The following is a 26,334-nucleotide window of genomic DNA, read 5'->3' on the forward strand; positions in this document are numbered from 1 at the left end:
GATGATTCATTGTTGGTACAGTGCCCCAGAGCTCAGCATATTTCTCTGCAGTAGTAATGAGTTTGGGCCACATGTTTTTCACTATTGCTCTTGTAACTGTTTTGAGCTCTCTGCTGTTCACTGACAGTCTCTTTTGTGGATTTTTCCAGCTGCGGCCATTGTTATCCCGTGTTTGTCAGCAGTGGTGTCAGGCTATGGTGAGTGTCTTTCCTGCTTTGAGCAGCAGCCCTTGGCCACATAATTGACCTTTGGCTCAAATACAGAATTGACCTCAAGTCTAGTGATGCATCAACAAGAACGCTTGTGGTGTAGGTCCACCTCAGGTCTGAATGTTGGACCAGTGCCTCTGGCTGCTGCTTGGCTTCATAAAAGGCCTCTTTTCCCCCCAAATGCATTAACAAGGAAGGCAGAAATGCTAAGTGTTACAGCGAACTCCTATGCCATGTTGTACTTATGTAACCCTGAAGCAATAACCACCCCTGCAGGAGTGAGGCTAAAGCCTAGAAAAGAGCCCTTCCTGGTCACTTGTATGCTGCCCCTTTTCAGTATAGCCAGCGATCGATCCATGACTGTCGTTACCTTCCGATCGCACCGTGCTTTGCCATGGGAAGGCAAACCAGCTATGCTGCACTGGAATTGCTACAGCCTTCGACTCCTTCCCTTCTATGAATGTCCTTCACAGAAGGGAAGCTAAGCGGGGCTGCTGGGGATGGGCAGACAATATCCTGACTCTGGGAAATTCAGAAACGCCCCGCAAAGGGAGCATAGGAAAACCCCAAACTGACTTGTACCCGTTTCTGAAAACTGTCGGCACTCTGTAATGGATAGTTTCAGAGCTAACAAACAGCAATGATCTGTTCAGAGTGACCATCGGTATTGCACTTCAATTTTGTACTGTGTAACGCACCTTGTTCCAGTGTGATAGGGAAACTTGAAGCAACCTTATTTCCAGTTATGATTAAGAAGATGAGGAAGAGTGGGCAAAGGCTACAAACAGCACTGAGCAGGGAATCGCCTGGGTTCTCTGAAAGAGACACCAGGCATCGCTGCCAGCAGTAAAATCATTTCTTCCTGATTCCTTAGAAAAGACCTTCTAAGGAACTTTCTAAAACCTTGCGTGTTTGTGGCACTGGTTGCTATGTAACCTTCTAAAGCAGATGTAGCTGTGTTGCCATCTGTGGATGACACAGTTCTTTCTTTAGCTTTGGTTCAGTTGGTTGGCAGCACTACAGTGCTTGCTGAGGCGAAAAAGGAAGGCTTTGCTCGTTAATGCCACTTTTATGTTGCTCTTACTTAACTTGCATCCATGCTTCTGTGTTTATTATACACCTGTGCTGCCTCAGCAGATCTGTTGTACAATGCAAAGCTTGTTTGTTGTCGTTTTTGTTTGGGGGGCTGGGGAGAGTGCAGGATAAGTTGTCTATGGATAAGCACTCTTGACAAGCCCTAGTGTTTTTTCAGTGACGCAGTCATTTTTATCTTGGTGGAGGAGAAATTAATGCAGCTTGGGCAGTGAGTGTGAAATTAAAGGAGGGGGAGATGCATGTGGGAAATAAATAACCTCCAAAAGAACAAGGCTCCAAGAGCTACAGCAGTGCCTTGCCCTGCATGCTTTCCCTGCCCCAAGCAAAACCTCCGCACTGAGTGACATCTCTCTGCTTGCACAGGCTCTGCCAGCCAGAAGGGACGAGTCATGGGGATCCTGAGGAGCCTGGGTGCCCTTGCCAGAGCCCTGGGACCAATCCTGTCAGCTACAGGTGAGTGTGGCCTTGTGCTCCTTCCTGCCTTTGCCGACATACAGTGTCACTCTGGGTCCCCGCAGCCCGGGCGGGTCGGAAGTGCAGCACGTTTTCAGAGCCATAAAGTTGTCTCTGCAGAAGTAGGTACCCCTGAGAGCTGCACCAGGGGCAGGACATGGTCCTTGTTAGCACCAATGAAAGCCTCATGGATAAGTTAAAAAAGTCCATACAAGCAGAGATAAACTAGACAGCAGGTATTGCCTGACTCTTTAAAAATTCCAGCAACAGTGTCAACCTAATTAAGCCCTGGGTGTAGCTGTGCGGGCAGAGGAGCACCATGGAGGGCCTGGCCCCAGCATGCAGAGAGCCCGAGGCTGACCAGGAACCCTTGCCTTCACTGGACTTATTTTTAGCCATTTTTAGCAAGTAACCCCACCTGCTGAGGGGCCCTCCTGGCACTGGGTAAGCAGGAGTGGGTAAAATAAAGGTCTCCTGTGCTGTGGTAACTGGTTCCCCCACATCTCTTGAAGCTGCATCCCAAGATTAATTAAGGTGCTTCATTGTCTTAATTAAGACAAATTAAGGAGGGACAGTCAATAATGTGCAGTAGAGAACTTTAAGCATTAAAAGCATCTGTAACCTATAAACTAGATAAAAGAGTCCGCACTCTACTAACGCCCCGGAGCTCAGGGAGTGTGCAGTGCCTAGTGGCCCTGGCTAAGGCCAAACCTAGACCGTGCCTAAGGAGCACAGGTACCCCCTGTACGGGGTTCAGTTCCCCCAGGCCATTACAGGGTAAAGGGACAGAACAAGGGGAAGCAGCTACACAGCAAGTCAGAGCTTGAACTCTGAGCAAAGCCAGACCCTCTTTCCTGACTGCATCCATATGCCAAGCAACTGGCTCACCACACCACTGCTGTGCACGGCAGCTTTCTGAAAGGAAGAGCCGGGCTTTGGACGTAACAGCAAAACTGCTCCCGAGTGCAGTGCAAGTCCTGCCCTCGGCATTGGATTCAGGAGCGTTTCATGTCAGGAGAGCGATGCCAACAGTGAGAGACCTTCAAGAGCAGCACAGGCAGTGCCAGGAGCAGCTGTGGAGGAGGTGCTGGGGCAGAGCTGAATAGTTGCCTTGTAAAGCTGAATGAATGCGTGAACAGGAACTTCCCTGTTGCCATACTGGCAAGAATGAAAATATCCTATTCAAAATAATCACTTTTCCTTGGAAGAGAACCAGCACTGCTATTGGCCACCTCCTCTTTATAACTCATGTGCCAGCAAGGATGTGCAGTGAAAGATTCAGTAGTTGTGTGTTCTACAGTTGTATCGGTAAGTCAAGTCGTTGACAGCAGCAGCTCTGAAGCCCAGTTTACCTTGATGCAAGGACAAGTGTACTAACGAGCTAAATCTTGTTTCCTTTGCAGTTTACTGGCTGGCAGGGGCAGAGGTTTGCTTCACCGTCTGTGGCGCTTTCTTCCTCATCCCCTTTGTTTTACTTGGCTCTATAAAACAGCAGAGAAAGGAGGAGTAGAAAGTAACCACAGACCTATCACCAGCTTCCAAGGACCTCTGCAAGGCCTGACTCTCGGCACCTGACTCCGCTGATCAAACATGAAGAGGCAGATTTTGATGTTCTGCATGGGGATGGGCCATAACCATTGGCAGCAACAACAGACTAAAAGTTTCTTATGGCCCTCCACAAGCAGTGATGTTTAAGATGGCCTCCCAGCCAGCGGGGCTCACTTTGCAAACAGAAAAAAACCCACAAAACAGTTGAGTAAAGCATTAAGATGATCAGACAAGCAGAGGGGGGTGTGACAGCAATGCAGCACGCTGCAATCCCAACTCACCCTCCAGTGCTGCTGAACGCGGCACCGGTGCGTTCACAGAGCTCTTCTCTGCGCCTCTCCCTTCCACATCAGCACAAGCCCCATCGAGGGCACTGCCCGAAGCCTCTGCGACAGGGACTGGTCTGTTCTGTCTGGTTCTGTCCAGCAGAGAACAAATCCACAGGGTACCTCTAATGGGCAGTGTCTATCCAGCTGTCATGAGATCTTCACAAATGCTCAGCCTGACTGATACTGTGGCACAGGTGGACTGTTTTCAATACACAATTAAATTTTGAGAGATCTTTTATATTTCTAATACTGTGTGATGTTTTTTGATGACCAAGTACTGTTCTTTTTGCATTACAAATAAAGTGTTACATTGTACACTTGTCTAGTCAGTTAATTACAGTTTACGACATTAGACCCACCTAACCCAAAGATGGCTGTTTGGCTAAGCTGAAGTGGGGTCCAGAACTCCACCCCAGGTGCCAAAAGCCTCCTCCAGTGGGCCAGCCTCCCAGGGTGCTGACTCCCAGGCAGGGCTGCTGAAGGAAGGACCCCTCCACCAGGTTCTGCCTGCAGCCCAGCTGGGACTCTCAGGGAAGGAAGCCCTAAGGTAGCCAACTGGAATACTTCCCGAGAGTACATTAAAGCAATCATTAATCAACACATTAATCATTAAAAGAAAGTGGAGCAAACTAAATTCAACAAGCTACAGCTGCAGAATAAAGCTGTACAAATCTTGAAAGCAGAGCAGGAAAAGACTTTTTTTTTTTTTTTTTTAAAGATTTTATTTGTGAGTAGAACTTAATGATACAAGAAAGAAAGAAAAATACAGGACTTTATTCTGCCCCAAAGTGTGTAACCATACCATACATGACTACATTTCATATCGTAATACAAAGAATTAAAAGAACAAACTACAAAATTAGAAATTAAGAGTCATTGCATATGTGGTCAAGATAAATGGAGGGACTCCATTAAAGAACTGAAACATATAGCAATTAGTCATTTAATTATGACCCTGCAATAGAACACAATTTAGCAAAATAAGTATTGTATGCTTCCTAGTGTACAGAGGACATACAAGGTTGAAGTACAAGCCGAAAGCCACTCGTGCCATGCAGTCCTGACTAAACATTGCTGCTCAGGGGTCTCTCCTGCACAGTGCTCTCCTGCTGCTTCTGTCCCACCCTACCTCCACCCGTTCCACAACCACCCACCCGACACTTCTCAATGACGTCACTTACTACCTCCACACCTCTCTGCCCATTTGAGGCCTTACAGCTCTCATCCTCCTTTCAGCTGTTTCCCCTTCGCTGCCTGAGAGCAGCCCGAGGTATCAGCACCCCCAGCCTAACACAGGCCCTGTCCGTCCGCAGCCGCCTCCGACCGCTCAACCCACCTCTCCTTTGATGCTTTCTGCTGCATGAAGATAAGGCATCAGTTTTCTGCTATTTTACCAATTGCAATGTTTAATATTGTCCTAAAAGGTTACATCCATATTCTGTTTTGTTACAGACGCTTACTGCAAGTCAGTGTTTCTCTCTCCCACACCAGGTGTCGATGTTTTCTGCTAAAATCAGAAATGCTAATACTAGAAACCAGAAGTGGTTACCAACCTTCCCTGCTTTTGGCTGGGGTAATTACAGTTTCTGGAGAATTCCTGCAAGCTTTACCTATCTGATATTAAACTACTTTTACAATTAGTGATAGACAGAAGCATGGCAATCACTGGAAAATAGTGAGTTCAGTGGCAAAAGTGATCTTCTTTACCATGCTACATATTAAACAAACATTTATAGCAAACTGTGAAAATACACCTCTAAGGTTACTTGGGATTTCTGTACTTTACTGCTGGCAACAACAAAAAAATTATTAAAGAAATGCCAGTTTTTATAAGTGAAAATAATTAATATAAACCAAGGTTAAATATTCAGTGTAATGCATTTACATTTTTAGTATGGGAAGGAACAAACACAAAAGGCTGCAAATAGGGTTTATATGCAGCAGGTTTGCACGTGCACCCAAGGGATTCTTAAGAGGGTGAAAAACCCCTATGCTAAGGCCCAAAATACAACTGCCCATGCCTCATACCACCAGCTGAAAAACTTGTGAAATACTTTTAAGACAGTTACTTTTTAACCTTTTCTAACAGCCAAATTACCATGTGACTGATTCTTAGGGAGGCAAGACTGACAGACAGATTTCCCTTAAACTATTCACTAGAAAAAAAAAACCAAAACAAAACCAGATTGGGCTCTTTCAATGCGCAACGTGAGCGGAACACACCACAGTTATTTCAGTCCTAGACATCAAAGATGATTCCACGAGCCAGTTATAAAATAAAACAAAGTGAAAAACACCTTCATTTTGTTACAATAGTCAGAGGGGAGAAGAAGAGGAAGGAATGGATAGCCTCAAAGCTTGACTAAAACATGATCTGTAATCACAAGCCTGCAGAAGTTTACTTGTCAGTTCAAGAATACATCCCGCTCGAAAACACCACGGCAAAAGCATCCTCTCTAAAAGTCAATATTTAAGAAGAAATTTACTTGTGACTTGGAACAGAATATTGGAAAAGAACACTTCTTGTGGTAAGCAATGTGTGTTTTATTATTAATTGTGAAATTTTTTTTTTATTCTTTTGTAAAGCGGTGCGGGCTTTAAATTAAAAATAGCGATCGAATACCTTCCACATGGAAGTCATTTACATTTGATTACAAATTAGGGATCAGATCTGCGGTAGCTGCTGAAAACACAGGATTAGCACCTTTTTGGACATTAGTTTCTGGTTATAACCTTAAACAATCAAGCCATAACTTGAGGGGCTGGTTGGATTACTTGTTGCATTCATTTACATAATAAGACAAAACACTCAGTACGATCTGGTACATTCTAGTGGTTAATGGATTTTAAAATATGACAGTGTTTCTGCAGTGTGTTTGGCCTTTAGGAGTCACTCTTCTTTTTGCTCTTCTTCAGGAAGGAAGGAGTGCGAAACTTCTTTTTCTTTTTTGATGGGGACTTCCCTGGAGATTCATCACTACCTGCATCAGCTGCTGTCCCCTCCTCAGCTGTTGGTGTTACTGGCTCTTCAGCGGGTTGAGACTGGGGTTCCTTATTTTCCACTGCAGGTGATTCCGTTTGGCTTTTGGGCACATCTTCATCACATCTCCCTTCCTCCTTTCCTAAGGGAGGGAAGCTGAGTGCTTCTGAAGGCTCATCAGGGGTGAGATCTGGGAGGGTTTGCTTGAAAGTTGCAGCGTCACTGTCATCTTTGTAGGTCTGGTCCTGCTGTGTCTCTAGTGGACGGACAGACAATGACACAGTTAGTTTACATAAGTGTCCCTACAACAGAGACAGTGAAGCGAGTTGATGGTAGAGCGCTCTCTATAAAAAAACCTAAGGTATTTACTTTGCATAAAAGCCTTTGTAATAGGTCTGTTCTCCTTTAGCTTTGGCCACAGAGACAGAAATAGGATATACAAAAGTTTTGTTGGCTTTTATGCTTCTTACCACAGAACAGATAAAGCTGAATTGCATCATGCTGGTGTAAACCAGCAAGAAAGTAACTGTTCAGACTGCTCTCATGTTTTATTTATAATATTTGCACGTGACATGAGATTTTAGTACAGCAAGCAGGAATTAAACCTACAGTTTTCATTGGCATTGAAGAGAAAGCATCATGAAATTCTGTATCTTGATTATTTTTTCTTTTGGTGGGATAGAACTGGTTGCTGGTTTGCAGGGATCTGATACATGCAAATCCATTAATTTCTAAACTGTCGGCTTGCCAATTTTTAATCACAATGCTTCGATTTTCATAATATTCTTCCATGAGATCTAACAGATGTTGCTCCAGAATATGATTTCCTATCACAAAGGCTTCACTTCTTTTGCAAGACATGACCATATATTATGGATTCCTAGACGTAAAATCCATGTAGTTTATCAAATTAAATGAGCTCAGCAGGTTATGCGATACAGCTTTTTTTAAAAAAAATGTATGTGACATCTAACAGCAAAACTCACCCCTGTATAAAGGAGCATCAAAAATCTAGTGATAACTTTACATCCAAAGGTGAACTTTACCACTACTCCCTCAGTTGTAACACTTCCCTCACTCACCACTATGCTTCAGAGATGTTGTGTTTAAAGCTCCAATTTGTGCATATGTATTTAACAACGAGCACTTTTTAAAGTTCCCTGCAATGTTCATCACTTCCCTGTAGCTGAGAAGTATCTTGTCAGCGGTGCCAAATATATCCCCATTGATGTTACGTAAGGAGGAATTGAGAACAAAATCCAGGCCATACCCATTGTAAAGGCACAAAAGAAAGGCAACTGTTTTTCCCCCTTTTAAAATCTTGTTCATTTTAATTTGAAAAGACTGAAGGCTTTCACAAGAATTTACAGAAATACTTGATACTTTCCCATTCTTCCTATGAAAATGACAATGAGTGTTCTTTTTGTTTCTGCCAGATGGGATTAATAATCCTCTAATATACTTCAGAGGGCTCTGTTCTGTGAATACCTGCTAGAAAACCATGTTTTACCTAGAGCACCATGAACTTCTAATAGGTTAAAAACCAAAACACACTAGTATTCAGTGCCAAACACTCAGAATGCACAAGTTAGCAGTTTAAAAGTTATAATGCAGGCGGGATTTAAAATAGGGTGAAAAAGAGAAAGCAACTATGTACATTACAAGCTGCCTCCTGAAGCTCTAGCTTAATGTCGTATGTATGTGACACACAAATTTGTAAGAAGCACCACCTACAATTCTTCATTACCACTACACTCTTTTTGGATTTCATTTTACTTCTCAGGAATTAACTGAAAGCATTGCTGAGCTCTTCTCCCTGGGATCCAGGGACAGGACGCCTGGGAATGGCTCAAAGCTGCACGAGGGCAGGTCGAGACTGGACATCAGGCAGCGTTTCTTTACCGAGAGGGTGGTCAAACCCTGGAACAGGCTTCCTGGAGAGGTGGCCGATGCCCCGAGCCGGTCAGTGTTTAAGAGGCATTTGGACAATGCCCTTCACAACATGCTTTAACTTTCGGTCAGCCCTGAAGTGGTCAGGCAGTTGGACTACATGATCGCTGTAGGTCCCTTCCAACTGAAATAGTCTAGCCTATTCATTAGCTGTCCCAATTTTTAGAACAGGCACCATATTAGATTATCGGTCAGTTTTGTTTTATCTTTTTAAAAGAAGTTTAAGAAAGTTTTAAACAAAGTTTTAAAAAATGAGATTAGAAATTCTTAAAATTAAAAAATAGGAAGCCACAGGCATTCAAACAACACTTGCCAGTTGGCCTAAACATTGGATAAATATAAACAGGTTTATAACTCATTAATCCAGGACTGCTATCCCTTCCCAGTTTGTCAAATTACCATCATCTTTACTAAACAGATTAACATTATGCTGGAATCAAACAAACATCTGTTTATCTAGCTCGTGAAGGGCAATATTTTACCAGAATTAGGGTGACTTACAAATTCCACATTTGATAAAGAAAGTATACAATATGTAAATACCTTGCTATTCTACTTGATGGATTTCAGTAACATAACTAGGAAGGTCTGAAAATATATCTTGCTGCAAAACCTATTTACAGCTTAAGAACTCAGCAGTACCTCAAAATTTCTTCAGTTTTTTTGAATAATCATGTCTACATCCGTGCTCTCCCTTTATATATACTGTGGCATAAGAATTTCAAAAGTAACATTAATACCGGTGTGGGCTTACAATTCACATTATCTATGAAAATAAAGGTTTATGGGTTTTTTTCCCCCAACACAAACATGTGGACAAACATTCAAACTAGGCTATAACTGAGTTAACACAACACACTCTTCTGACTTCAGCTATGCTTAAATAGAAACAATATGAGGGAAAAAAAGTTGAGAAGCAGCTGTATACAGAGAACATTGTCATTCAAAAGAACTTCTGCCAACCAAACTCATCATGGCATGAACTTCCAGTTACTCTTTAAAACAAGCTTAGTATGTTTGTCCTGGAAAATTTATACAACTAGAAGAGTTTGTGGAACACAATTCTCAGTTTAAAAGAATTTTCAGGTTTTAGAATTTACTAGTAACATCACAGGTGTCTACGATGTAGTTTGACTTTCACGTCTATGACAAACACACTGACTTTCGGATATAACAGGACATACAAATGGAGGGGGCCAAACATCCTTATTACTTTAAAGTATAATCTGAGGTAGCCTTGCAGATCTAGCTGAAACAGCCATAGAAGTTGCTGCCACCAAGTACTTGCTGCTATTCCTTGGCTGGAATTTGCATTTCCCTACAGCTGACATATATAACATAGGAGTAGTTCCATATCCACTTCTGTGCAGAAGTCTGCTGGGTAAGTTTAAATCAATGTCAGTGGTAACACTTTTGCACTGGAATAGATTAGGAACTTTCTTTCATTTCATTACCAGGTCCAAGCTGTGTAGGCAGCAGCAAACTGTTGGGGCAGAAACTACCAGACCTGTTTCAGCTGTATCTAAAAGACAACTTCAGACTATTCCTTTTTAAACTGAGGAATCGGACACACAGATATGGGAACACATAATGTCACTTTCACAGTCTTTTTCAAAGGGGAAGTGCATTTAACATAAGATCTGTAACTACCTAGAATTTCATGAAATCAACAACTAAAGAAATCAGCGTCTCAACTGAAAAAGCCTGCTTTTTTAAAAAGAAGCAAAAAACAAAAGCAACAAAAAGCCCTTAGTAAACAAAGATGCAAGAGTGAAGCAAAGCACATAAGCAGGTCAGAGTATGGAATGATACTTACTATGGTAACAGGTACTCTTTAGCATATCCATCTCCTGTTTGTAACGCAGCCACAAGAAGAAAAAAGCACAAGTAGAGAATCTATGCATTCATCACAGCCATTGTGTTAAGTCAGAAGAATGGTTGCAACCATTCTTATAGAAAACAGAATGAGATGAAGTAGTGAATGGAAGACTAACAGACAAGTGATATATCCAATGTACAAGGTAAAGGAAACAAGACAAAAATTAGATTACACCTGTTCAAGATTGTTATTTTATCCTTTTTTGAGGAAATTGTAGACTTTACTAGCCCTGCTCTCATTTTAGTTAAAATACTCCATAAGGTGAGCAAATAATGATAGTTAGATTCAAATTGAGTTGGAAATAATATTTACTGAGGTGTAATCCAAGTACAATAATGTTTAAGAAATGTGCAATCAGTGAAGGAGATTTACCAAAGCATCTAAATTGGTGTCTGGTTCACCATCAGACACTATTTCATTTTGTAAGAGCAAGTCTTTCTCGCAGAAAAGGTACAAAAGGGTAAATCAGTTGAGAAACACCAAGAGATGACAAGGCAGTACTGAAAAGATGGAAATTTGTCTTTATATTAATGCACACTTCTTTATTATTGTAAACATAAGTCCTATTACACTCATAGTTCAGTGTAGTATATTTTAGGTAGTATAAAAATAAATACAAGAAATAATTTACCTTTATTAGATACTAGTTCATACATTTTCATGCGTCAGTCACTAATGATGCAGTTACTGGTTTCCCCTGGCCCCCAAATGAGAAGAACATACCTTCCTCTATTTTAATCGGCGTACTGGGAGGAGTGCGAGCTGAAGTGTGATCAGGGGGGCTTCTCTCCTTCTGTTGCCTGCCGTCTTCTGAAGGTTCTGCAGATGCAGACAAAGAGAAATTAAAAAGGCAGACAAAACCTTTCAACGTGTGAGAAAACAAGTGTGTCCTTTTGCTCCATGCACACAAGATATGAATACATTTTTCTGAATCAAAATTCTGCCAGGATATTAAATACCAAAACAAGCAAAAGAAAATTAAGTGATCATTTGATATTAACAAAACCGTTCGAGTCACAGTTGTGCTCTGTGGTGTTTTGTTGTTTGGGTTTTTTTCATAGGAGGGCATGAATAATGTAATTGTTTATGAATTGGTTTATCATGCTGTTCTAAAGAAAACTTGTGAGGAAAAACCACAAGGCAGATAGAAACAAACGGGGGGGGGGGGGGGCATAGGGAATGCTATCAGACCTACACAAGATAATGCTCTTTTGCTTGCTTTGTATTGCTGAAACTCGGAGTAAACAAAATTGCATCCCAAAAGAAAAGAAGACTGCACAGATAATCAGGGAAACATGCAGTAATTAAATGATTCAAAACAGATTTCACAGTGCTTGGTGTATTTGTTATTAGTAAGGAGGGTCCCCCTTGCTTCGAGGTTTAAACAGCCCTAGATCCAAAGGCAAAACTATCAAGAGTACACCATGTATCAGGAACAATATTAAAACATTGTTCCATACAGTTCACTTATACAATTACAAGTGAAATCAGTCCCACAGATGAGAGTCAACTGACAGAATCTCCAAATGGTGTAGATAAAGAGGTTGCTCCTTGGATTGCAAGCACAGCTGTACCATATTAGTAATACCTGAGGCCTCAGCCAAAAGGTCAGGATCAGACCTTAATGCTTTGATCACTGCAGTATGAAATTCCTTATGGGAGGACTTCTGCCCATCTGGCTCTTCTCGGTTAAGATGTGCGATGACTTGCTGCGTGGTCTGACAAGAAACCCATGCAGCAGCAAACTGAGTGTTATCTAAAGATTTAGACAGTGATGATACGTCAACGATCCTGTAAAGTCTTTGTATCTGTTCCTTGAAAGGTTTTTGATCTGCCTTTCAAATCCAGAGATATTTTTTTTTTATCTGATGTATTTTGCTCACTGATGATCTGATTTCTAAGCAATGTACTCTGTTCCCCAGCTGGTGTCTGTCTCAGTAACACAGTCTCTCCATATTTTGATATCTTATCTAAGAAGGATGTAGCAATGTTACTGAGAGAATAAACGTATGAGTTGTACAGGCCTAACAGCAGAGTATCCCACCCCGCACAGTCCAATACTTGATTGATCGAACACATACAATCTACAATGGCTCCTATACCTTCTTATTAAAAAGCAGAAGCAGGGAGCACACACTGCAAAAGAAATGGCACTTCTGGTTCCTGCATCACTCAAGGTTCAAAACCTAACAACAGATGAGCATCACAAGTATCATCCCTTAAAACTATACAGAAGTAAAGCAGGATAACCACTTCAGATGCAGCAATGATCTCTTTACAGCACAATTCTCTCATAATTCTATGGTAACTTAGAAGGTCTGTTTTAGGGGAAGTCCCCAAGATGTGCCACTGCCAAGTAGCAATCAAATGTTGTTCTGTATCTTCCCCATTCAACAGATTTCTCAAATCCACAGTTTTCAATGAGTTAGAAAACTGCAGTTTTGCTGCTGAAAAGCAACACCACCATTCTCTCACCCTAGACTCTCTCTAGCACTAAAGGAAACAAAGCGGAACAATCTGCAATACTTTGCAGGACCTAAAATTTTTTTGACTGAAGTTTCAAGCTTTCAACTTCCTAACAGCAGCAGTAACTGGCCAAACTAAACACCCCAGTTTGTCTACAAGGATAATTTTTAAAATAAGATCTATGCATTTTACAGACTACTCCATTAACACTTAGATCGCACATTCTATCTCCAATATGCTTTTTAAATTTCTAATTCACACTGGAAAAACTGAAACACACAAAAGCTGAGTAATTTATCCATGGCCTTTGCAGGTAACCCACCTTCCAATTAGTAATAAGCTTGCTGTTATTACAGTCTATTGCAGAAAAAACACACACAGAGAAACCAACCTTCTGGTCCCTTCTGCTTTCTTTCTACTTCTTTGCGATATTCTTCCAGTTCTCGATCAGTGAGTTTATTGAAGGGATTTGGTCCTGTTGTGCTCACTATGACTTTTGGTTGATATTCTTTCTCAATTATTGCCTTGGACGCAGTCACCAGTTCTCCCTGACAAAAGAAAATTAAGATACATCTGCAATCATGCAGTAACTTGCAGAACCCTGAGAAGTACAGAGGCTACAAAGCAACCAAAAACAAAACAAAAAGATAATATGAAAAATGCTGCGTTTATTTTCTCTTAGATTAAAAAAAAAAAAAAAATCTATGACAGAATTTATTTTTTTTTTTTTAAATCAACAACAGGTTAATATAAAGGAGAAAACAGGTCTCATTAATCACTCTTACAGACACATCAGTGTTTCCACCAGGGAATATCCACCATTAAGCAGTAAATCAAACAGCAGCCAAACAGTCTAGCTGAATTACATCTGAAGTCACAGAAGTATCACGTTTCTTTTTCTCCCCACAAAAGAAACAGGATACCAGGCCCAACTGCAGGGCAGTCTGGGCACAGAATACCTGCAGAACTTCACAGGACTCAGCTCATAGGTATTTTTGTTTGGGGTTTGTTTTGGGGTTTTTTGGTTTTGTTATTTTGTTTTGTTGTTTTTAATAAGGGAAAAGCCATTTCTAGTAGTTACTATGTAACATCAAACAGACGTTATAGTAAAAAGCCATCTTCTATGCATTCTGTACACACCAGATTAACAGTTTATTACAAGCAATTTTTAACTAATTAAGGTTAACTGTAATCTTATACAAGTTAGCATATTTGCATCTATAACATGTCATACAAGCCAGATAAAAAGTTATACAAATAAAAATAAAACATTAGCAATTCTAAGTACAGTAAGTTCCAATGGACAAAAGCAGCTGCATCAGAGATTTTCTAATACTAAGGTTTTTAGTTTTTCTTCTCTAATCATACAGTAAAGACTAAAGCCATTTGCTTTTCATTGTCTCGGATACGGAAGATGCTTGCCTGGATAGCTGCTGTATCGTTCAAGTGCCTTGTTTAAGCATTTGGTTTTTTCATTAGATATACAGAACTCTACTCACACTAGTTTGGAAATGACTGATGTGTGGTCTGTGCCTTGTGTCATTGTGATACCTGAACTGCCTTCACAGGTGAAAAGAGGTATCTGAATTCCAGTACCAAATAAGTACAGGTTATTGATTGGTCCAAGTGATCTTCATATTCAAATGTTATTTATACCAGTATTTAAAAGAAAGCATTAGAAAGCACAGTTCAAAAATAAATAGCACCAAACATACAAACATTCCATTCCATGTCCATGCTTGATGGACAAGCATGAGATCATCACTGTAAAACTGAAGATGAAATTAGACAGAGTACTCTTTTGGATGCTAAGAGCTGCTTTGGACAAGCTGTCAGCACCAAAAAGGTGACAGACAAGAATGTCCAGATCGAATGAGGACAAGAGCAGTTATATATTTCTGAAAGCCTCATGAGAGATCTCCAGAAATCTGGTCTAGAGCAATCCGGGGAAGTAAGAACAGCTGATTGTTAGAATCTATGCTGCTCTTCAGGAAGCAAACACCAGCCAGCAGTACTGAAAAACAAACAGCATAACAACAATTCTCCACTGTAAGATCCTGAAAGGAACTGCAGGAGAGAAACGTCTCTAAAACATTATAGCTCACCTCCATTTCTCCATAAAATAAGAGGAACTCTCATCTCAGATGCAGAATGTGAGTAGAATGTCAAAAGCCTTTTCTCAACTATTTCCATCAATACCAGAAAACCTCCCGATTTGATAGTCATGGCTTTTCTTACAGGATAATGCATAAGAAAGTCACAAAAACATCAACCTTTGTCCAAATCCTAATTGTTTTGTAGAAAATGTGAAACACCCCCAAAACTACAGGTTCCAGCTTTTAATGATGGCAGAAAATTGGTGCCCATGGCAGTTTTATATTTCCCTTTCTATCTCTATCCACCTTTCAAACTAAATAGGTAGTTTTAAGTGAAACTCAGCAATAAGTAGCAGGGGCTTGTAAAGCACTGATTTCAGGCAGAGTTTCTAGAGTTTTCCAGGATTACAAAAGTCAACAGAGGAACAAGACATACAGTGCACACTGGTATTCCTTCCTGGAATGTTTAAGAAGCTTTGAATCTTGTCTGCAAGTTAAATCCAAAAATGACTGGGTAGAACAACTTTCGCATGAAACAACATTTTACTGAATGCCTATTGATTTAATAATGACGAACAGCAAGACATGCAGTTTGCAGCAAGATGACTACTGCATTGGCAGTATGTGTTCTCCTCCTTAAGAGAGCACCTTTGTTAACTACTGGGAATAAAAGCACCACATCAAGCTTATCGCATTTACTAAATTAAAAAACCAACAAAGCAAAACCAAACACACACAAAAACCAAACCCACCATCAATGCAAACAGTATTTGTACTGTCTGAGTATCTCTGACCTAAGAGAAATATTGAAAAAGATGAGAGACAATGACAGTAAGCAGATTATGTATTACAAAGAAAAACCACTTGTGGTTTTTGGACTGTAAAAGCAGAAAAATTACACAAGAGACCAGAAAGGCAAACTTTTGATCTGCTAAAAGCTGCTTCCAGATTAACACATCCAGTTTTGCTCAGTATCAATAATACGGAAGCAGTTCAAAGGCCACTAGTGAAAATTATAAGGGTAGAGGGACTGATTCTATGGGGAAAATAAATTATAGTAGTATGCTAGTAAGTTCTGCAACATGATTACTCTAAAACATGAACAAATCAAAGAAGTAGAGATGCATTACTTCACAGAATAGGCCACACAGCAGCTTTCCAAGAATTCAAATAAAAATATACAACACCAAATGAAGAGAGTAACACATGACAGAAAGGAAACGAGAATAAAGGACTAAAAAGACAGTACAAGGCATATTTTGGATTGTTAAATGTGACACTAAAATACACAAGACTCTGCAGAGCTATCAACCTGTCCATGCTGTCTGGAGATTCCTACGAACGTTCAGAAAAACTGAACAAGAAAATTGGTCTGGAGTTGCTTCCAGTATTAGAGAGCCTGTAGAGAGGGAATAAATTCCTATATAAAGGACTGGCACTCTGTTTCAATGCAGGATGACATGTAAAAAACAAATGTTCTGGTGATTTCATCTGGATTATGCTAGTACTAGTATTATTTTGATGACAATTCTGCTACTATTTTGATGACTATTGGAAGTTTGATTGCATGTGTAAGCACCTGAATATCAAAAGCATTTTCTCCACTGTAAGAAATAATGGATAGATCACACTCATGAACAGAATATATTTTCACTCCTGAGAATTTTGTAGGGCCATACTCTCCCACAAAGACCCAACAAAGGGAAAGGCATTTATAGCTAATTATACACAATATACCTTCACACTAAACTTGGACCTCACATATCCTACAAGGAAATTTTAGATTATCCAGTCATTCTGCAACTTCTCCACCAAATCTTGCTTTCAGAGAAAAATTCAAAATTGCTATGAGGTGACCACCATTTAACAGGCAAGCACTTCATCTTGTTCTCAGGGATAGATATGAGCAAAACTGGACCCTCACACATGCCAATTTTTCTCTCAATCAGACAGTAGGTTCATAATAATTGTCTGAAGTTAACAATCGCTCTTAACACAACCTGGTATTAATGCAGTGCCTTTATCCAAAAAACCAAGATTCTTAAAGTACTGTTCGTGTAGAAGTCGCCATTAAAACACAGTGCCATGTCTGGGGCAGAAGTGAGAGGCTTTTCATGAAGAACAAAGCCAGAGAATTTCCATTCTAAAGGAAGAAACACGAAATGGGTGATTCCCCTTTTACTTAAAATGCTTGAAAATTCATGTGAATTTACTTCTTTTTAAATCCAACTGCAGAATGGTCATTGGTAAGAGTAACCAACATTCCCTCTCATTCAGCCAAGACTGCAGCAGAAGCTTGGTTAACCAAGTCTGCAACATGAATAAAATTACATGATGCACAAGGAGCTTGTGTTGCGACATGGCCAGGACTTCTCAGAACATGGACAAAGCAAATGACAAGGCAAAATGGAGTATTTACTACTGCAGCCATAGGCACAGAAGACTCAAAGCATTACATGCATACTGTACACAAACAGGATTTTTTTCACCCAAAATAGTGTGCATTAGTATCTGATATATATCTCAATGTTAACTGAAAACATAATACATTTTAAGCATTACTGCAATCAGATGGAACTTTTTACTTTAACTGTAATTGAGTGTTGAAGAATTTGTCAACTGAGAACTTGTAAGTATCTGGTACCTAACAGTCCTTAACTCCTTGATCTACAGGTCTCCTCAAAGTTTCACGTGATGTTTATGTGAGCATCATTAAGATTTCTTGTACTTCCTCTGTTCCACAACACATGACTGATTTTTTACATAATCTTTCTACAAAATTTCTGTGGTGGTTTCTTTTGTTGTTGCTGTTGGGTTCGTTGGGTATTTTTGCCTTTTTTTTTGTTTGTTTGTTTGGTTTGTTTGGGGGGCAGGTTGTTGTTTCTCCCCCCCCGCAACAGGAAATTATTAAGCATTCAGGTCACAACCCATATTAATATGATAAAGATTACGAAATAGGCCACTCCTACTGTAATTAACACCGTGATGTAATTTTACACAGTATTTCCAGAGGAAAGCACTTTCATGACACCACAAAAAGGAAACACATCATTTGGACATCTAAACCCTAACATGACACTACTAGGCAAAACCATATACCAATAGACCTGTTGCTGGCTCCTTGCCATCTACAAAAATGCAGGCAAAATATTTGACTAGTTTTATAGAAAGATGATGCCATTATCCAAAAATAATACTTGAAAGGTATCTTGCACATCACTGATGAAAGAAGCTGCCTTTGTTATGACTATCATAAAAACAATTTTTCACTTTGAAGGTATTATTAAGCAGAGAATAAAAGACATGCGCTGCCTGGAAGAATTTGGCTTTGTTTTATTTTTCATCTTAAATATGGAAATAGTGCTTTATTATTTTTCCTTTCAGAATATGGATAAAACAAACTGTAATCTGAAAAGCATCATTATCAAGTTCTCAGTATGATACAACCATCTATAATACAAACTGGCTCATTACACTAGAAAGCATTATAAAGTCATGAGATTTACAACAATGACGTAATTCAAAGTATCCTGGTTTTTGATGGGAAAGTTATTCTGATAATGAGATTGTTAGGCATGACCTAAACCAAGATTTAAGAATCTTTTAGATAAAATACTGGAGCAGAAGAGACACTGACGCTTATTTACACACTGTGCTACCATGTTAGATCACCACTAAGAAACTCCTTCAAAACCTGGAAAGACAGCTATGGACAGACTGTTTCCAATGTGCAAACTGTTCCTGTTTACTCAGCCTCAAAGGACTGTCCCACCCCAACCATACACACACCTCTTGAATTTATTCTGATTTAAAGTATATTACATAAGCACGATTACATGTTTGAAAGCCAATTGATTTCGGAAATGTGGGGCATTACTCAGCAACTCTTGTAGATAACCACAGGAAGTTTTAAGGAAACAAGACGTCTAGCAACGTACAATCAAAAGTTGACAGTGTTTGTCAGCATGACACACTCTGAACATGTGGATATTTTCAGAATTACACTGATGTAATCAGGTTGAGATTAAGCTAATTCAAAATGGATCTCAAATTAGAGCAATCCTACACTAACAGCATGCGCAAAGAAACCCACTATACGCAGAACCTAATCAGCACCTTAACATCGAATGTGTTTCCTCACCGGCTTCTACAGACAAAGAAAAAGATCAAAATCCTTAAAAGATACTTTAACAGGGTAAGGTAACTGCTTGTATAGTTGCATATACATAATTTGGAGATCCATCTATTTATTTTTTTTTTTTCCCCTAGCCAAATCATTAGCTAACAGAGGGAAAAGGTCAGGGTAAGGAAGAGGTAAAATGAAGGGTGAATAACAGTATTTAGAGCAGTATGACAGGGCAGTACCTTTCTAACAGACAGAGATTTAGCGGGACTAAAGGCCTGCTCTGTGAGATCGAGCCCTTCAATAGATTCCGTACAGTCTGAGAGGGGAGCATCCTGCAACAGTAAATTGAGTAAACAGAGCAAACCGAGCCCAGGCTTTAAAACATCAACGAAAAGCATTATGATGCTTGCTAAAAACATGCAAAGAAACAGTAACTGGTAGATAAAATTGCAAATGGCAATGAATTGACATGCACACAACATGACACCCAACATGAATAATGCTATGGTCATGATAAGGCTTGCCAAACTTTTTAAAGTATATCAGAAAATACTTATCTGGGGCAGTTAAAGCACTCAGATATACAGAACTTTAATGTCATTTAGCTATACAGTATAGCTGTATAGCTCTAATTCTTAACTTTACTTTGGAGCTATGATTCATAGATAAAGCCTTTTGTATATCCAGATATACTGCTTTGAAGTTTTACTGATGTATAATAGGTTTTTTTTTCCAAACTGCTCTTCAAATAAAATATTATGAAGCATGATAAAACATATCTAACACGCAACACTACTGCCCCACAGTGAGCCTGCTGTGCCCAGTATTAATACTTCAAGATACATAAACTTGGAAAACAAACAAAGAAAAAGTGTCACAAAGCCCAACTAGTTTTGAACAAGTATCTAACCCATATAAATAAGCCTTCTGAATTTCATGCATTACATTCAGCAAAAAAACCAAGAAGCATCCTCCACAGACATGCTTGGGCTACATGGCTGAAGCCTCTTAAAATTTCTGACCCTGAGCACTCTCGCAAAGACAATGGTGTTACCTCTAAGACTTACCTTATAAACAGTTACTCTCTGCCAATTAAAGAATAATTTTATAGTGATATATTAGGTGAAAGCAGAGGATATCGTAGATTAACTTTAAGCTAATAGTTGTAGGCATTTTATACTCTCACCTGTACAAGACTCCTGTCCACAACTACCCCAGAAAGAACCTGTGATTGAGGGCCTGCGGTTTTAATATCTTGTAAATTTTGCTCTCGGATCTGTAAAGGAAAGCAGCAGAATACAGTCATATGAACAACAGAGAAAAGTTAACCACATTTTCATATTTGAAAAAGGGGTGGGCGAACCTGCCAACAGGCTGCAACTAGTGTTGATTGCTATGGCCCTACCCATCAAATAAAACTTTGCTTATAAACACCACTTGAAGATAGATGGTCAGGCTCCTAGTTGTTTCCTCACATTTCTCAGAATTTCATCTTTAAGTACCATAGCAGGTACTGTCCTTTTTTTTTTTTTTTTAGTATTGGCTCATAGTAAAACTCCACATATCAGGTAACAGACAACTCCAGTTTGCAAAGAAAAGTGAGAAGAGAAGCACAGACGTCATATTTATATAAGTCTATTGTACCTGACCAGTCATTTAGAGGTTTCTGTCACTAGCCACCAATACTGCACCACAATATCATCTTCTTACAGAACTTACTGTAAAACGCTGCATAACATTCAATTTTTACATCTAGTCAGGACCATATTCTCAAAAGGGCATATAAATGCTTTTCTATGCATAAACTGACACTCTGGAATACTCCAACATATCCCTTTTGATGCATCCTAAATATCTCCCAGTTCCTTCCATACAGAAGATGGGAACAGAAACTGGATCTTTAAATCTAGGTATTATCTATTTAAATTAGATATCCTACAGTGGTAAAGAATTCGTAACAACTGACTCAAAATTTATTTCTAAAATATTCTGGTTCTTGTTCCAAGATAAATGAAGGAAAGCATGCAGCCAGAAAGACCTCTACTTTACAACTAAAAAAGACATTAAATTTATGTAAAAATACATGCATACAAGTACACAAACACAAGTATTTCAGAAAGTATGAAGATCCTGCATCATCTGTACTTTTTTCTAGTTTACTACCCTTCTTGTCATCAGGAAGGTAAAAAGTATGAAGTTTTACTTCCCTCCTCTTAGTTGCTTTATTCAAATTTCTAATAAAACAGTATTTGTGTTTCAAACACCAAGAAACTGCTTGGCAATTTCACCAGACTTCTCATTTCAAGTGATTATTATTTTACAATGCCAAGTCAGGAAAAGCAAAAGCTCTGTCAACCTTACACAAATTATTTAGAATAAATCAGTATTCCTGCTAGTACCCCTGCACACAGACCTTCCTGTGACACAGACCTTCCTGTGACGTAATGCTAACTCCCATATTCCTCGTGGCCATCAGTTAGAAGCAGCAAAACAATCCAGAACAAATTAAATATTAACAAGATACCAGTGCATATTTTATACTTTAAAAGAAATAAAGTGAAAAAAACCCAATGCATTCAATGCTTTCCTGTTGGTAGACTGGTGACAAGAAGATCTGAAATTTGAAGACTGGAAAATTAACTGCTAGGTCATTTCAAAAAGACTAACATGCAGTTCCAAAGGCCCCCAAAATTTCTGCAACAATCACAGCATATTATAATATAATAAAATATAATATGGAGAGAGATCCATAGACTTCTTTGTCGAGGCCACAATTTCAACTGGTGAAACCAAAGCAGGAAAACAATTCACTAATGTAAAACTATGATCTCAGGGAACAAAATTACTACCATAAACTCAGTAGAGGTTGTTTCAGAGGTATCCAGCAACTGGTCTGACAAAAACAAAACGTAAGACAATGAAAGTCTTCATATAGTGGACAGTAATACCATCTTTTTCCAAGATGAGTTCAGAACATTTAGGAATTGTTTCAGTATCTAGTTAGAAAGGGGCAGGACAATACCAGAGCTGTGTTCCTGAACCCCAAGAATTTCACTATAGCAATGTAAGTTAGTTCATTACAAGTATGCAACTTAATTGTAGTGATGACCAAAAAAGTTATTTTACTGCTATTACAAACCTTGTTCCTCATTTCTTGGACCTCCTTTGGATTGGTGTTCAATGGAACAAACAGGTTAGGGACAGCAGAGGTGGCAGTTCTATGTCCATCCTCTTTAGTCCACTGTAATATCAAGAACAGTTGAACAGTCAGAATTGCTGTAATGGCTATGGACACTCAGAGCAGCAAATTCACATAATAGTTGATCATGCATGATACATAGCAGAGAACTGAACCAATGATTGTATTTTTCTATTCATTCCTAAGACTATTTAAGTTGCTTCCCTCTTCAGTAATATAAACTATACCTTCAGGTAAATTTCTAAATATCAGAATCATTCTATTAAGTCAAGCTAGTAACAACAACAAAAACTAGAGAGCCAGTTAACTTGTAAATAACTTCCACCCAAAATGATGCAATTACTACAGCTATGTGCAATTCAGAGATTATGGAGACTGAAAGGTTTTTAAGCTGTTTTTCTGTGCACTTGACCACACTGACAACTGCAGTGTTCCCTGTTTCTAAAAAGGGTCCTCTTCTCACTTTATGAAGAGACATATTAATACAGGAGTAGGAAAACTCCAACATAATTACTTATTTTTAAGGACATTTTTATCAGAAATTTCACAATGAGTTCATATTTATTTAAAAAAGACACTATTCCTTACCCAAACAGAAGTACAGCAAGATCTAAGACACGAGCTCTAAAACCCTGTTACTGCCATTTTCATTTTCTGCTGGGTGTTTTTACAAAATAGCATGAGAGAGACAGAGAGATCATTGATTCAATCCTCCAATACTCAACAGACACCAAAGCGAACTTAAAGCATAAGATGACAGAAGTATGAAAAGCAATGTGATGTCACTAACCAGGTTTAGTGAATGATTCTGTACTGTGAAGCAAGAGTGGGCATCACCAAAGTTTTGCATTAAAACAAGCTACTTCAGCAAAATGTTCTGTTTCCAGAATTAGTTTCTGCACAAATAAATAGCTGTATCAGCACAGCAACCTAGAGGAACAGTTTGGTGATGTCGAATATTTTATAACTCATAGCTCAAAAGGTTACAAAAATATCCCAAACACAAGCTTTAAGCGCTTCATGGGTTCTTCATAGAAGGTTGCTTTATTTGAACAGTGCATTTAGTATGGAGCTCTGTTTAATCTGATGCACAACTAACTCTTTATCTTGATATGTTTATTATATGCGGCGTCCTAATTTCCAATCACTATTGCATAGAAAATGCACCGAACAGTAAAGCAAACCTGTTTATAGAGCAAATGCTATGCGTTTTTTCCTGAGTAACTTCAAGAAACAATAAGAGAGCCAGAAACTGTCGAACTTCAAAAAGCAACAGAATTTTAAAATGTTTTGCAACTGTAAAGTAAAAAATGGAATGAACATGGAGCTGTGAAATACTCACTGATGATTATCTTCTCAGATAAAAACTACTCCAGCTTTTTATTAAAGATAGTTTTTAGTCAAAACATATATAAAAACAACCTCAACATAACAAGCTACTTTTTCTTTAGATTAATAACAAGCATTAAAAAAAAAATTAAATACACAAACCTGTTATACTGTATAAAATTTTCTATTGCTTCAGTATATCATTAAACAAGACTAGTTTCTGAGCAGGAATTTTGCTTCAATCTTTCACTGATAATTTCAAATATAAAATACTACCTACTTTGTGAGCTAAGGTTGAAAAGCACAAACTGCTCCAAACTTCTTCCAATCAAGGCAAAACTATAGTTGAGTTTAGTAAAATGTTGATAGTACAAACAACACGTATATATTAATTTCTTAAACCAAAAAGAACACCACAAAAAATACCACAGAGAGAGAGATCCTCTGTTTTTTCAGGACTTTCTACATGTTAACACTATATACTTTAGTACACACATTGCCTGAGTAGTCATTCCATGGAAGTATTTAAAATATAGAGAACTCCTGAGTGTATTCAGAGGTGAAGCAGAGTTTTGTAGGGGTAAATAAGAACGAAGAGGTGTTCTAGAAAAAAAGAATGTGTATTTTTTTTTCCTTTTCCAGAGTACTAGTTTTATTTTTTTTAAGACTCACCTGTAACCATATTACTACTATACATAGTACCACTACTGAAGTACTACTGAACTACTATAGTTCAGCTTGAAGTCAACCATTACAAAAGCTTGTATGCGTGCAAATCCCTGCCTACAGTTTAGATGCTCTGTATATACCCAAGAAAATATCAAAACCACAGTTACACACCAACAGCTACTGATGTCCACTTGAAAGCAATCGATACTTTTGCTTTTCAATTAACATATCTTTCAGTGCAAAATTTAACTGTAAGCAGCGTTGATAAACAAAAAAAAGCACCGGTTGCAGAATCTATCGATTAGTGCCTGCTGATGGCCTGAGCTGCACTTTAGTCATGCCGCACCCAGCTGATAACTTTAGGAAAGACTTTCCATTCATGGCCATCTACTTACATGCAACACTACATGCAGAAGGCAGCTGGTTGTGAACACTCAGAGGCTTTGGGGTAGACAAAAGCATAGTAAACAGGACAGGAAGAGGAGCTGAGAAACTAGACAAGAAAAACTGCTTAAGGGGGAAAACAAAAAATCCACAACACTAAAATACTTTGAAATCAATTCTACCCTCTCATACATAGAGAGGGTTGCAAATGGCTTGCAAATTAAGTTGGTATATGTAACAGAAGGTAGAAATTTGATTATTTTTACATGTACTTGTACAAAAGTACATTGAATAGTTAGTTTCATTTTTGTTTTAACTGAAAAGCTTTCATGCAGATAGAATTAGTAGTTCCCTAACACAGTTGTCCTTAAACCATTTAAAGGCAGAACCCATTCAGTCAAAACTATGATTCAATCTGTTTGGTCATTAGCTTGAAAAGCTGAAAGAAAACTAGAGGCTTTGAAGTCTTAAGCAGTTTTAAGCATTAACAAGCAAGATGACTTTTACAGCTCACATCCAATCAAAGCCAAATTAAGTGGTTAGTAAAACACATGTAGTTTTTTTTAGGTAAGAAAGAAGAAAAGAATTAGGAGAGTAACGTTTTTCTTCCCAAAGCCTCTAAGTGCCAGCCACCCCAAGTTGCTCTACATCATCTAACTATGAACAGTAAGGTAGGCACAGACCAAGCAGTTGGTAATACAGCTTGGCACGCAGACACCGGACGAGAGAGACTGCAGCAAGGGTTTCACGTGATCGTGTGTAATGTTCGTCCACACCTTAGTCTTCGACTTGGGACTGCTGCCATTCTGCCCTTCTTCAGAAGCATCATCCCCTCGGCCAGAGTTCAGCCACCTTGTCTTCTCTCGCTGCTGTTTCTGAAAACTGTGTCTGAGGGGGGAGCAAGTGCCTGATTCACCATCACTAGTAAAGGAGTAACCTGTGACACTAGCTGGAATCTCAACATCGCTGTACTTTTTAGATTTCTCTCTCAGAGCAGGGCATCGATAGGGATAGCCGGTTCTGTAACCCTGAAGAAGCAGAGTAGCAGAATTAGTCTTCTAAACCTCCAAGTTTTTCAACAGACGACTGAATTTTGGTTTGATCAATACCCTTAATCGCAAAAAACATTCTACAACACAGCCTTTTCTTTACCTGCTGTTCACCAGTTATGGTGGACAAAGCCACATCAAAGGTGGATGACACACACTATTGAGGCTATACCAGCATCCTTTCCAACCTAATGAACTTCTGAACCACTTATTTAAATGAGTCACCATTTTTGGTAGATCAAATTTCAAAAACTTTGTATCAAACTTTTATGAAGAATTTACAGTAGTCCTGCAAAAAGCCATACTTTTCAGAAGCTAGGTTTTTTTTTTTCCACCAGGGTGGTGTGGGGCAGGGAACGTATATTGGTGTTTCTGGTATTTTTCACTGAATTCTCAAGTAATTGTTCCAAGTCTCTGGAGTTGGATTTAAGTCCAAACACAGAATTCTGACTTTTCTTTGTACCACATTCCAGCTAATAATTTACTCTTTTTTTTTTTTTTTTTTAACTGCAATAAAATGTACTGACTGTTCTCACAATTCTAAATCAAGGACATAAAAAAGCAGCTGTATGA

General features: G+C 39.0%; 2 protein-coding genes across 19 annotated transcripts in view; one reads left to right on the forward strand and one right to left on the reverse strand.

The window, feature by feature from the left end:
• Positions 1-3,949, forward strand: part of MFSD10 (major facilitator superfamily domain containing 10) — a 30,634-nt gene extending 26,685 nt beyond the window's left edge. For all 6 annotated transcript variants that reach the window (XR_008234181.1, XM_052780629.1, XM_052780627.1 and 3 more), the window contains 3 exons: positions 150-197; positions 1,668-1,757; positions 3,161-3,949. Coding sequence is in view for 5 of the 6 variants with exons in the window: in XM_052780629.1 (XP_052636589.1) it covers positions 150-197; positions 1,668-1,757; positions 3,161-3,267 (245 nt within the window). In the remaining variant the exon portion in view is untranslated. The remainder of the gene's footprint in view (positions 1-149; positions 198-1,667; positions 1,758-3,160) is intronic.
• A 439-nt stretch (positions 3,950-4,388) lies between these two features.
• The window catches only part of ADD1 (adducin 1), a 66,590-nt gene continuing 44,644 nt past the window's right edge, over positions 4,389-26,334 (reverse strand). For 3 of the 13 annotated variants that reach the window (XM_052780612.1, XM_052780613.1, XM_052780611.1), the window contains exons 10-17: positions 25,396-25,740; positions 22,271-22,372; positions 20,318-20,407; positions 20,199-20,216; positions 19,371-19,463; positions 13,301-13,457; positions 11,167-11,262; positions 4,389-6,870 (exon numbers count right to left, since the gene is read on the reverse strand). In XM_052780612.1, coding sequence (XP_052636572.1) covers positions 6,518-6,870; positions 11,167-11,262; positions 13,301-13,457; positions 19,371-19,463; positions 20,199-20,216; positions 20,318-20,407; positions 22,271-22,372; positions 25,396-25,740 — 1,254 coding nt within the window. In that variant the 3' untranslated portion in view covers positions 4,389-6,517. Of the gene's footprint in view, positions 6,871-10,379; positions 10,415-11,166; positions 11,263-13,300; positions 13,458-19,370; positions 19,464-20,198; positions 20,217-20,317; positions 20,408-22,270; positions 22,373-25,395; positions 25,741-26,334 lie in introns of those variants that run through there. The other 10 variants (XM_052780620.1, XM_052780615.1, XM_052780614.1 and 7 more) reach the window with 10 other exon arrangements.

This window comes from Harpia harpyja, chromosome 2 (genome assembly GCF_026419915.1).
Source record: "Harpia harpyja isolate bHarHar1 chromosome 2, bHarHar1 primary haplotype, whole genome shotgun sequence".
In the NCBI taxonomy this organism is placed as follows: Eukaryota; Metazoa; Chordata; class Aves; order Accipitriformes; family Accipitridae; genus Harpia; species Harpia harpyja.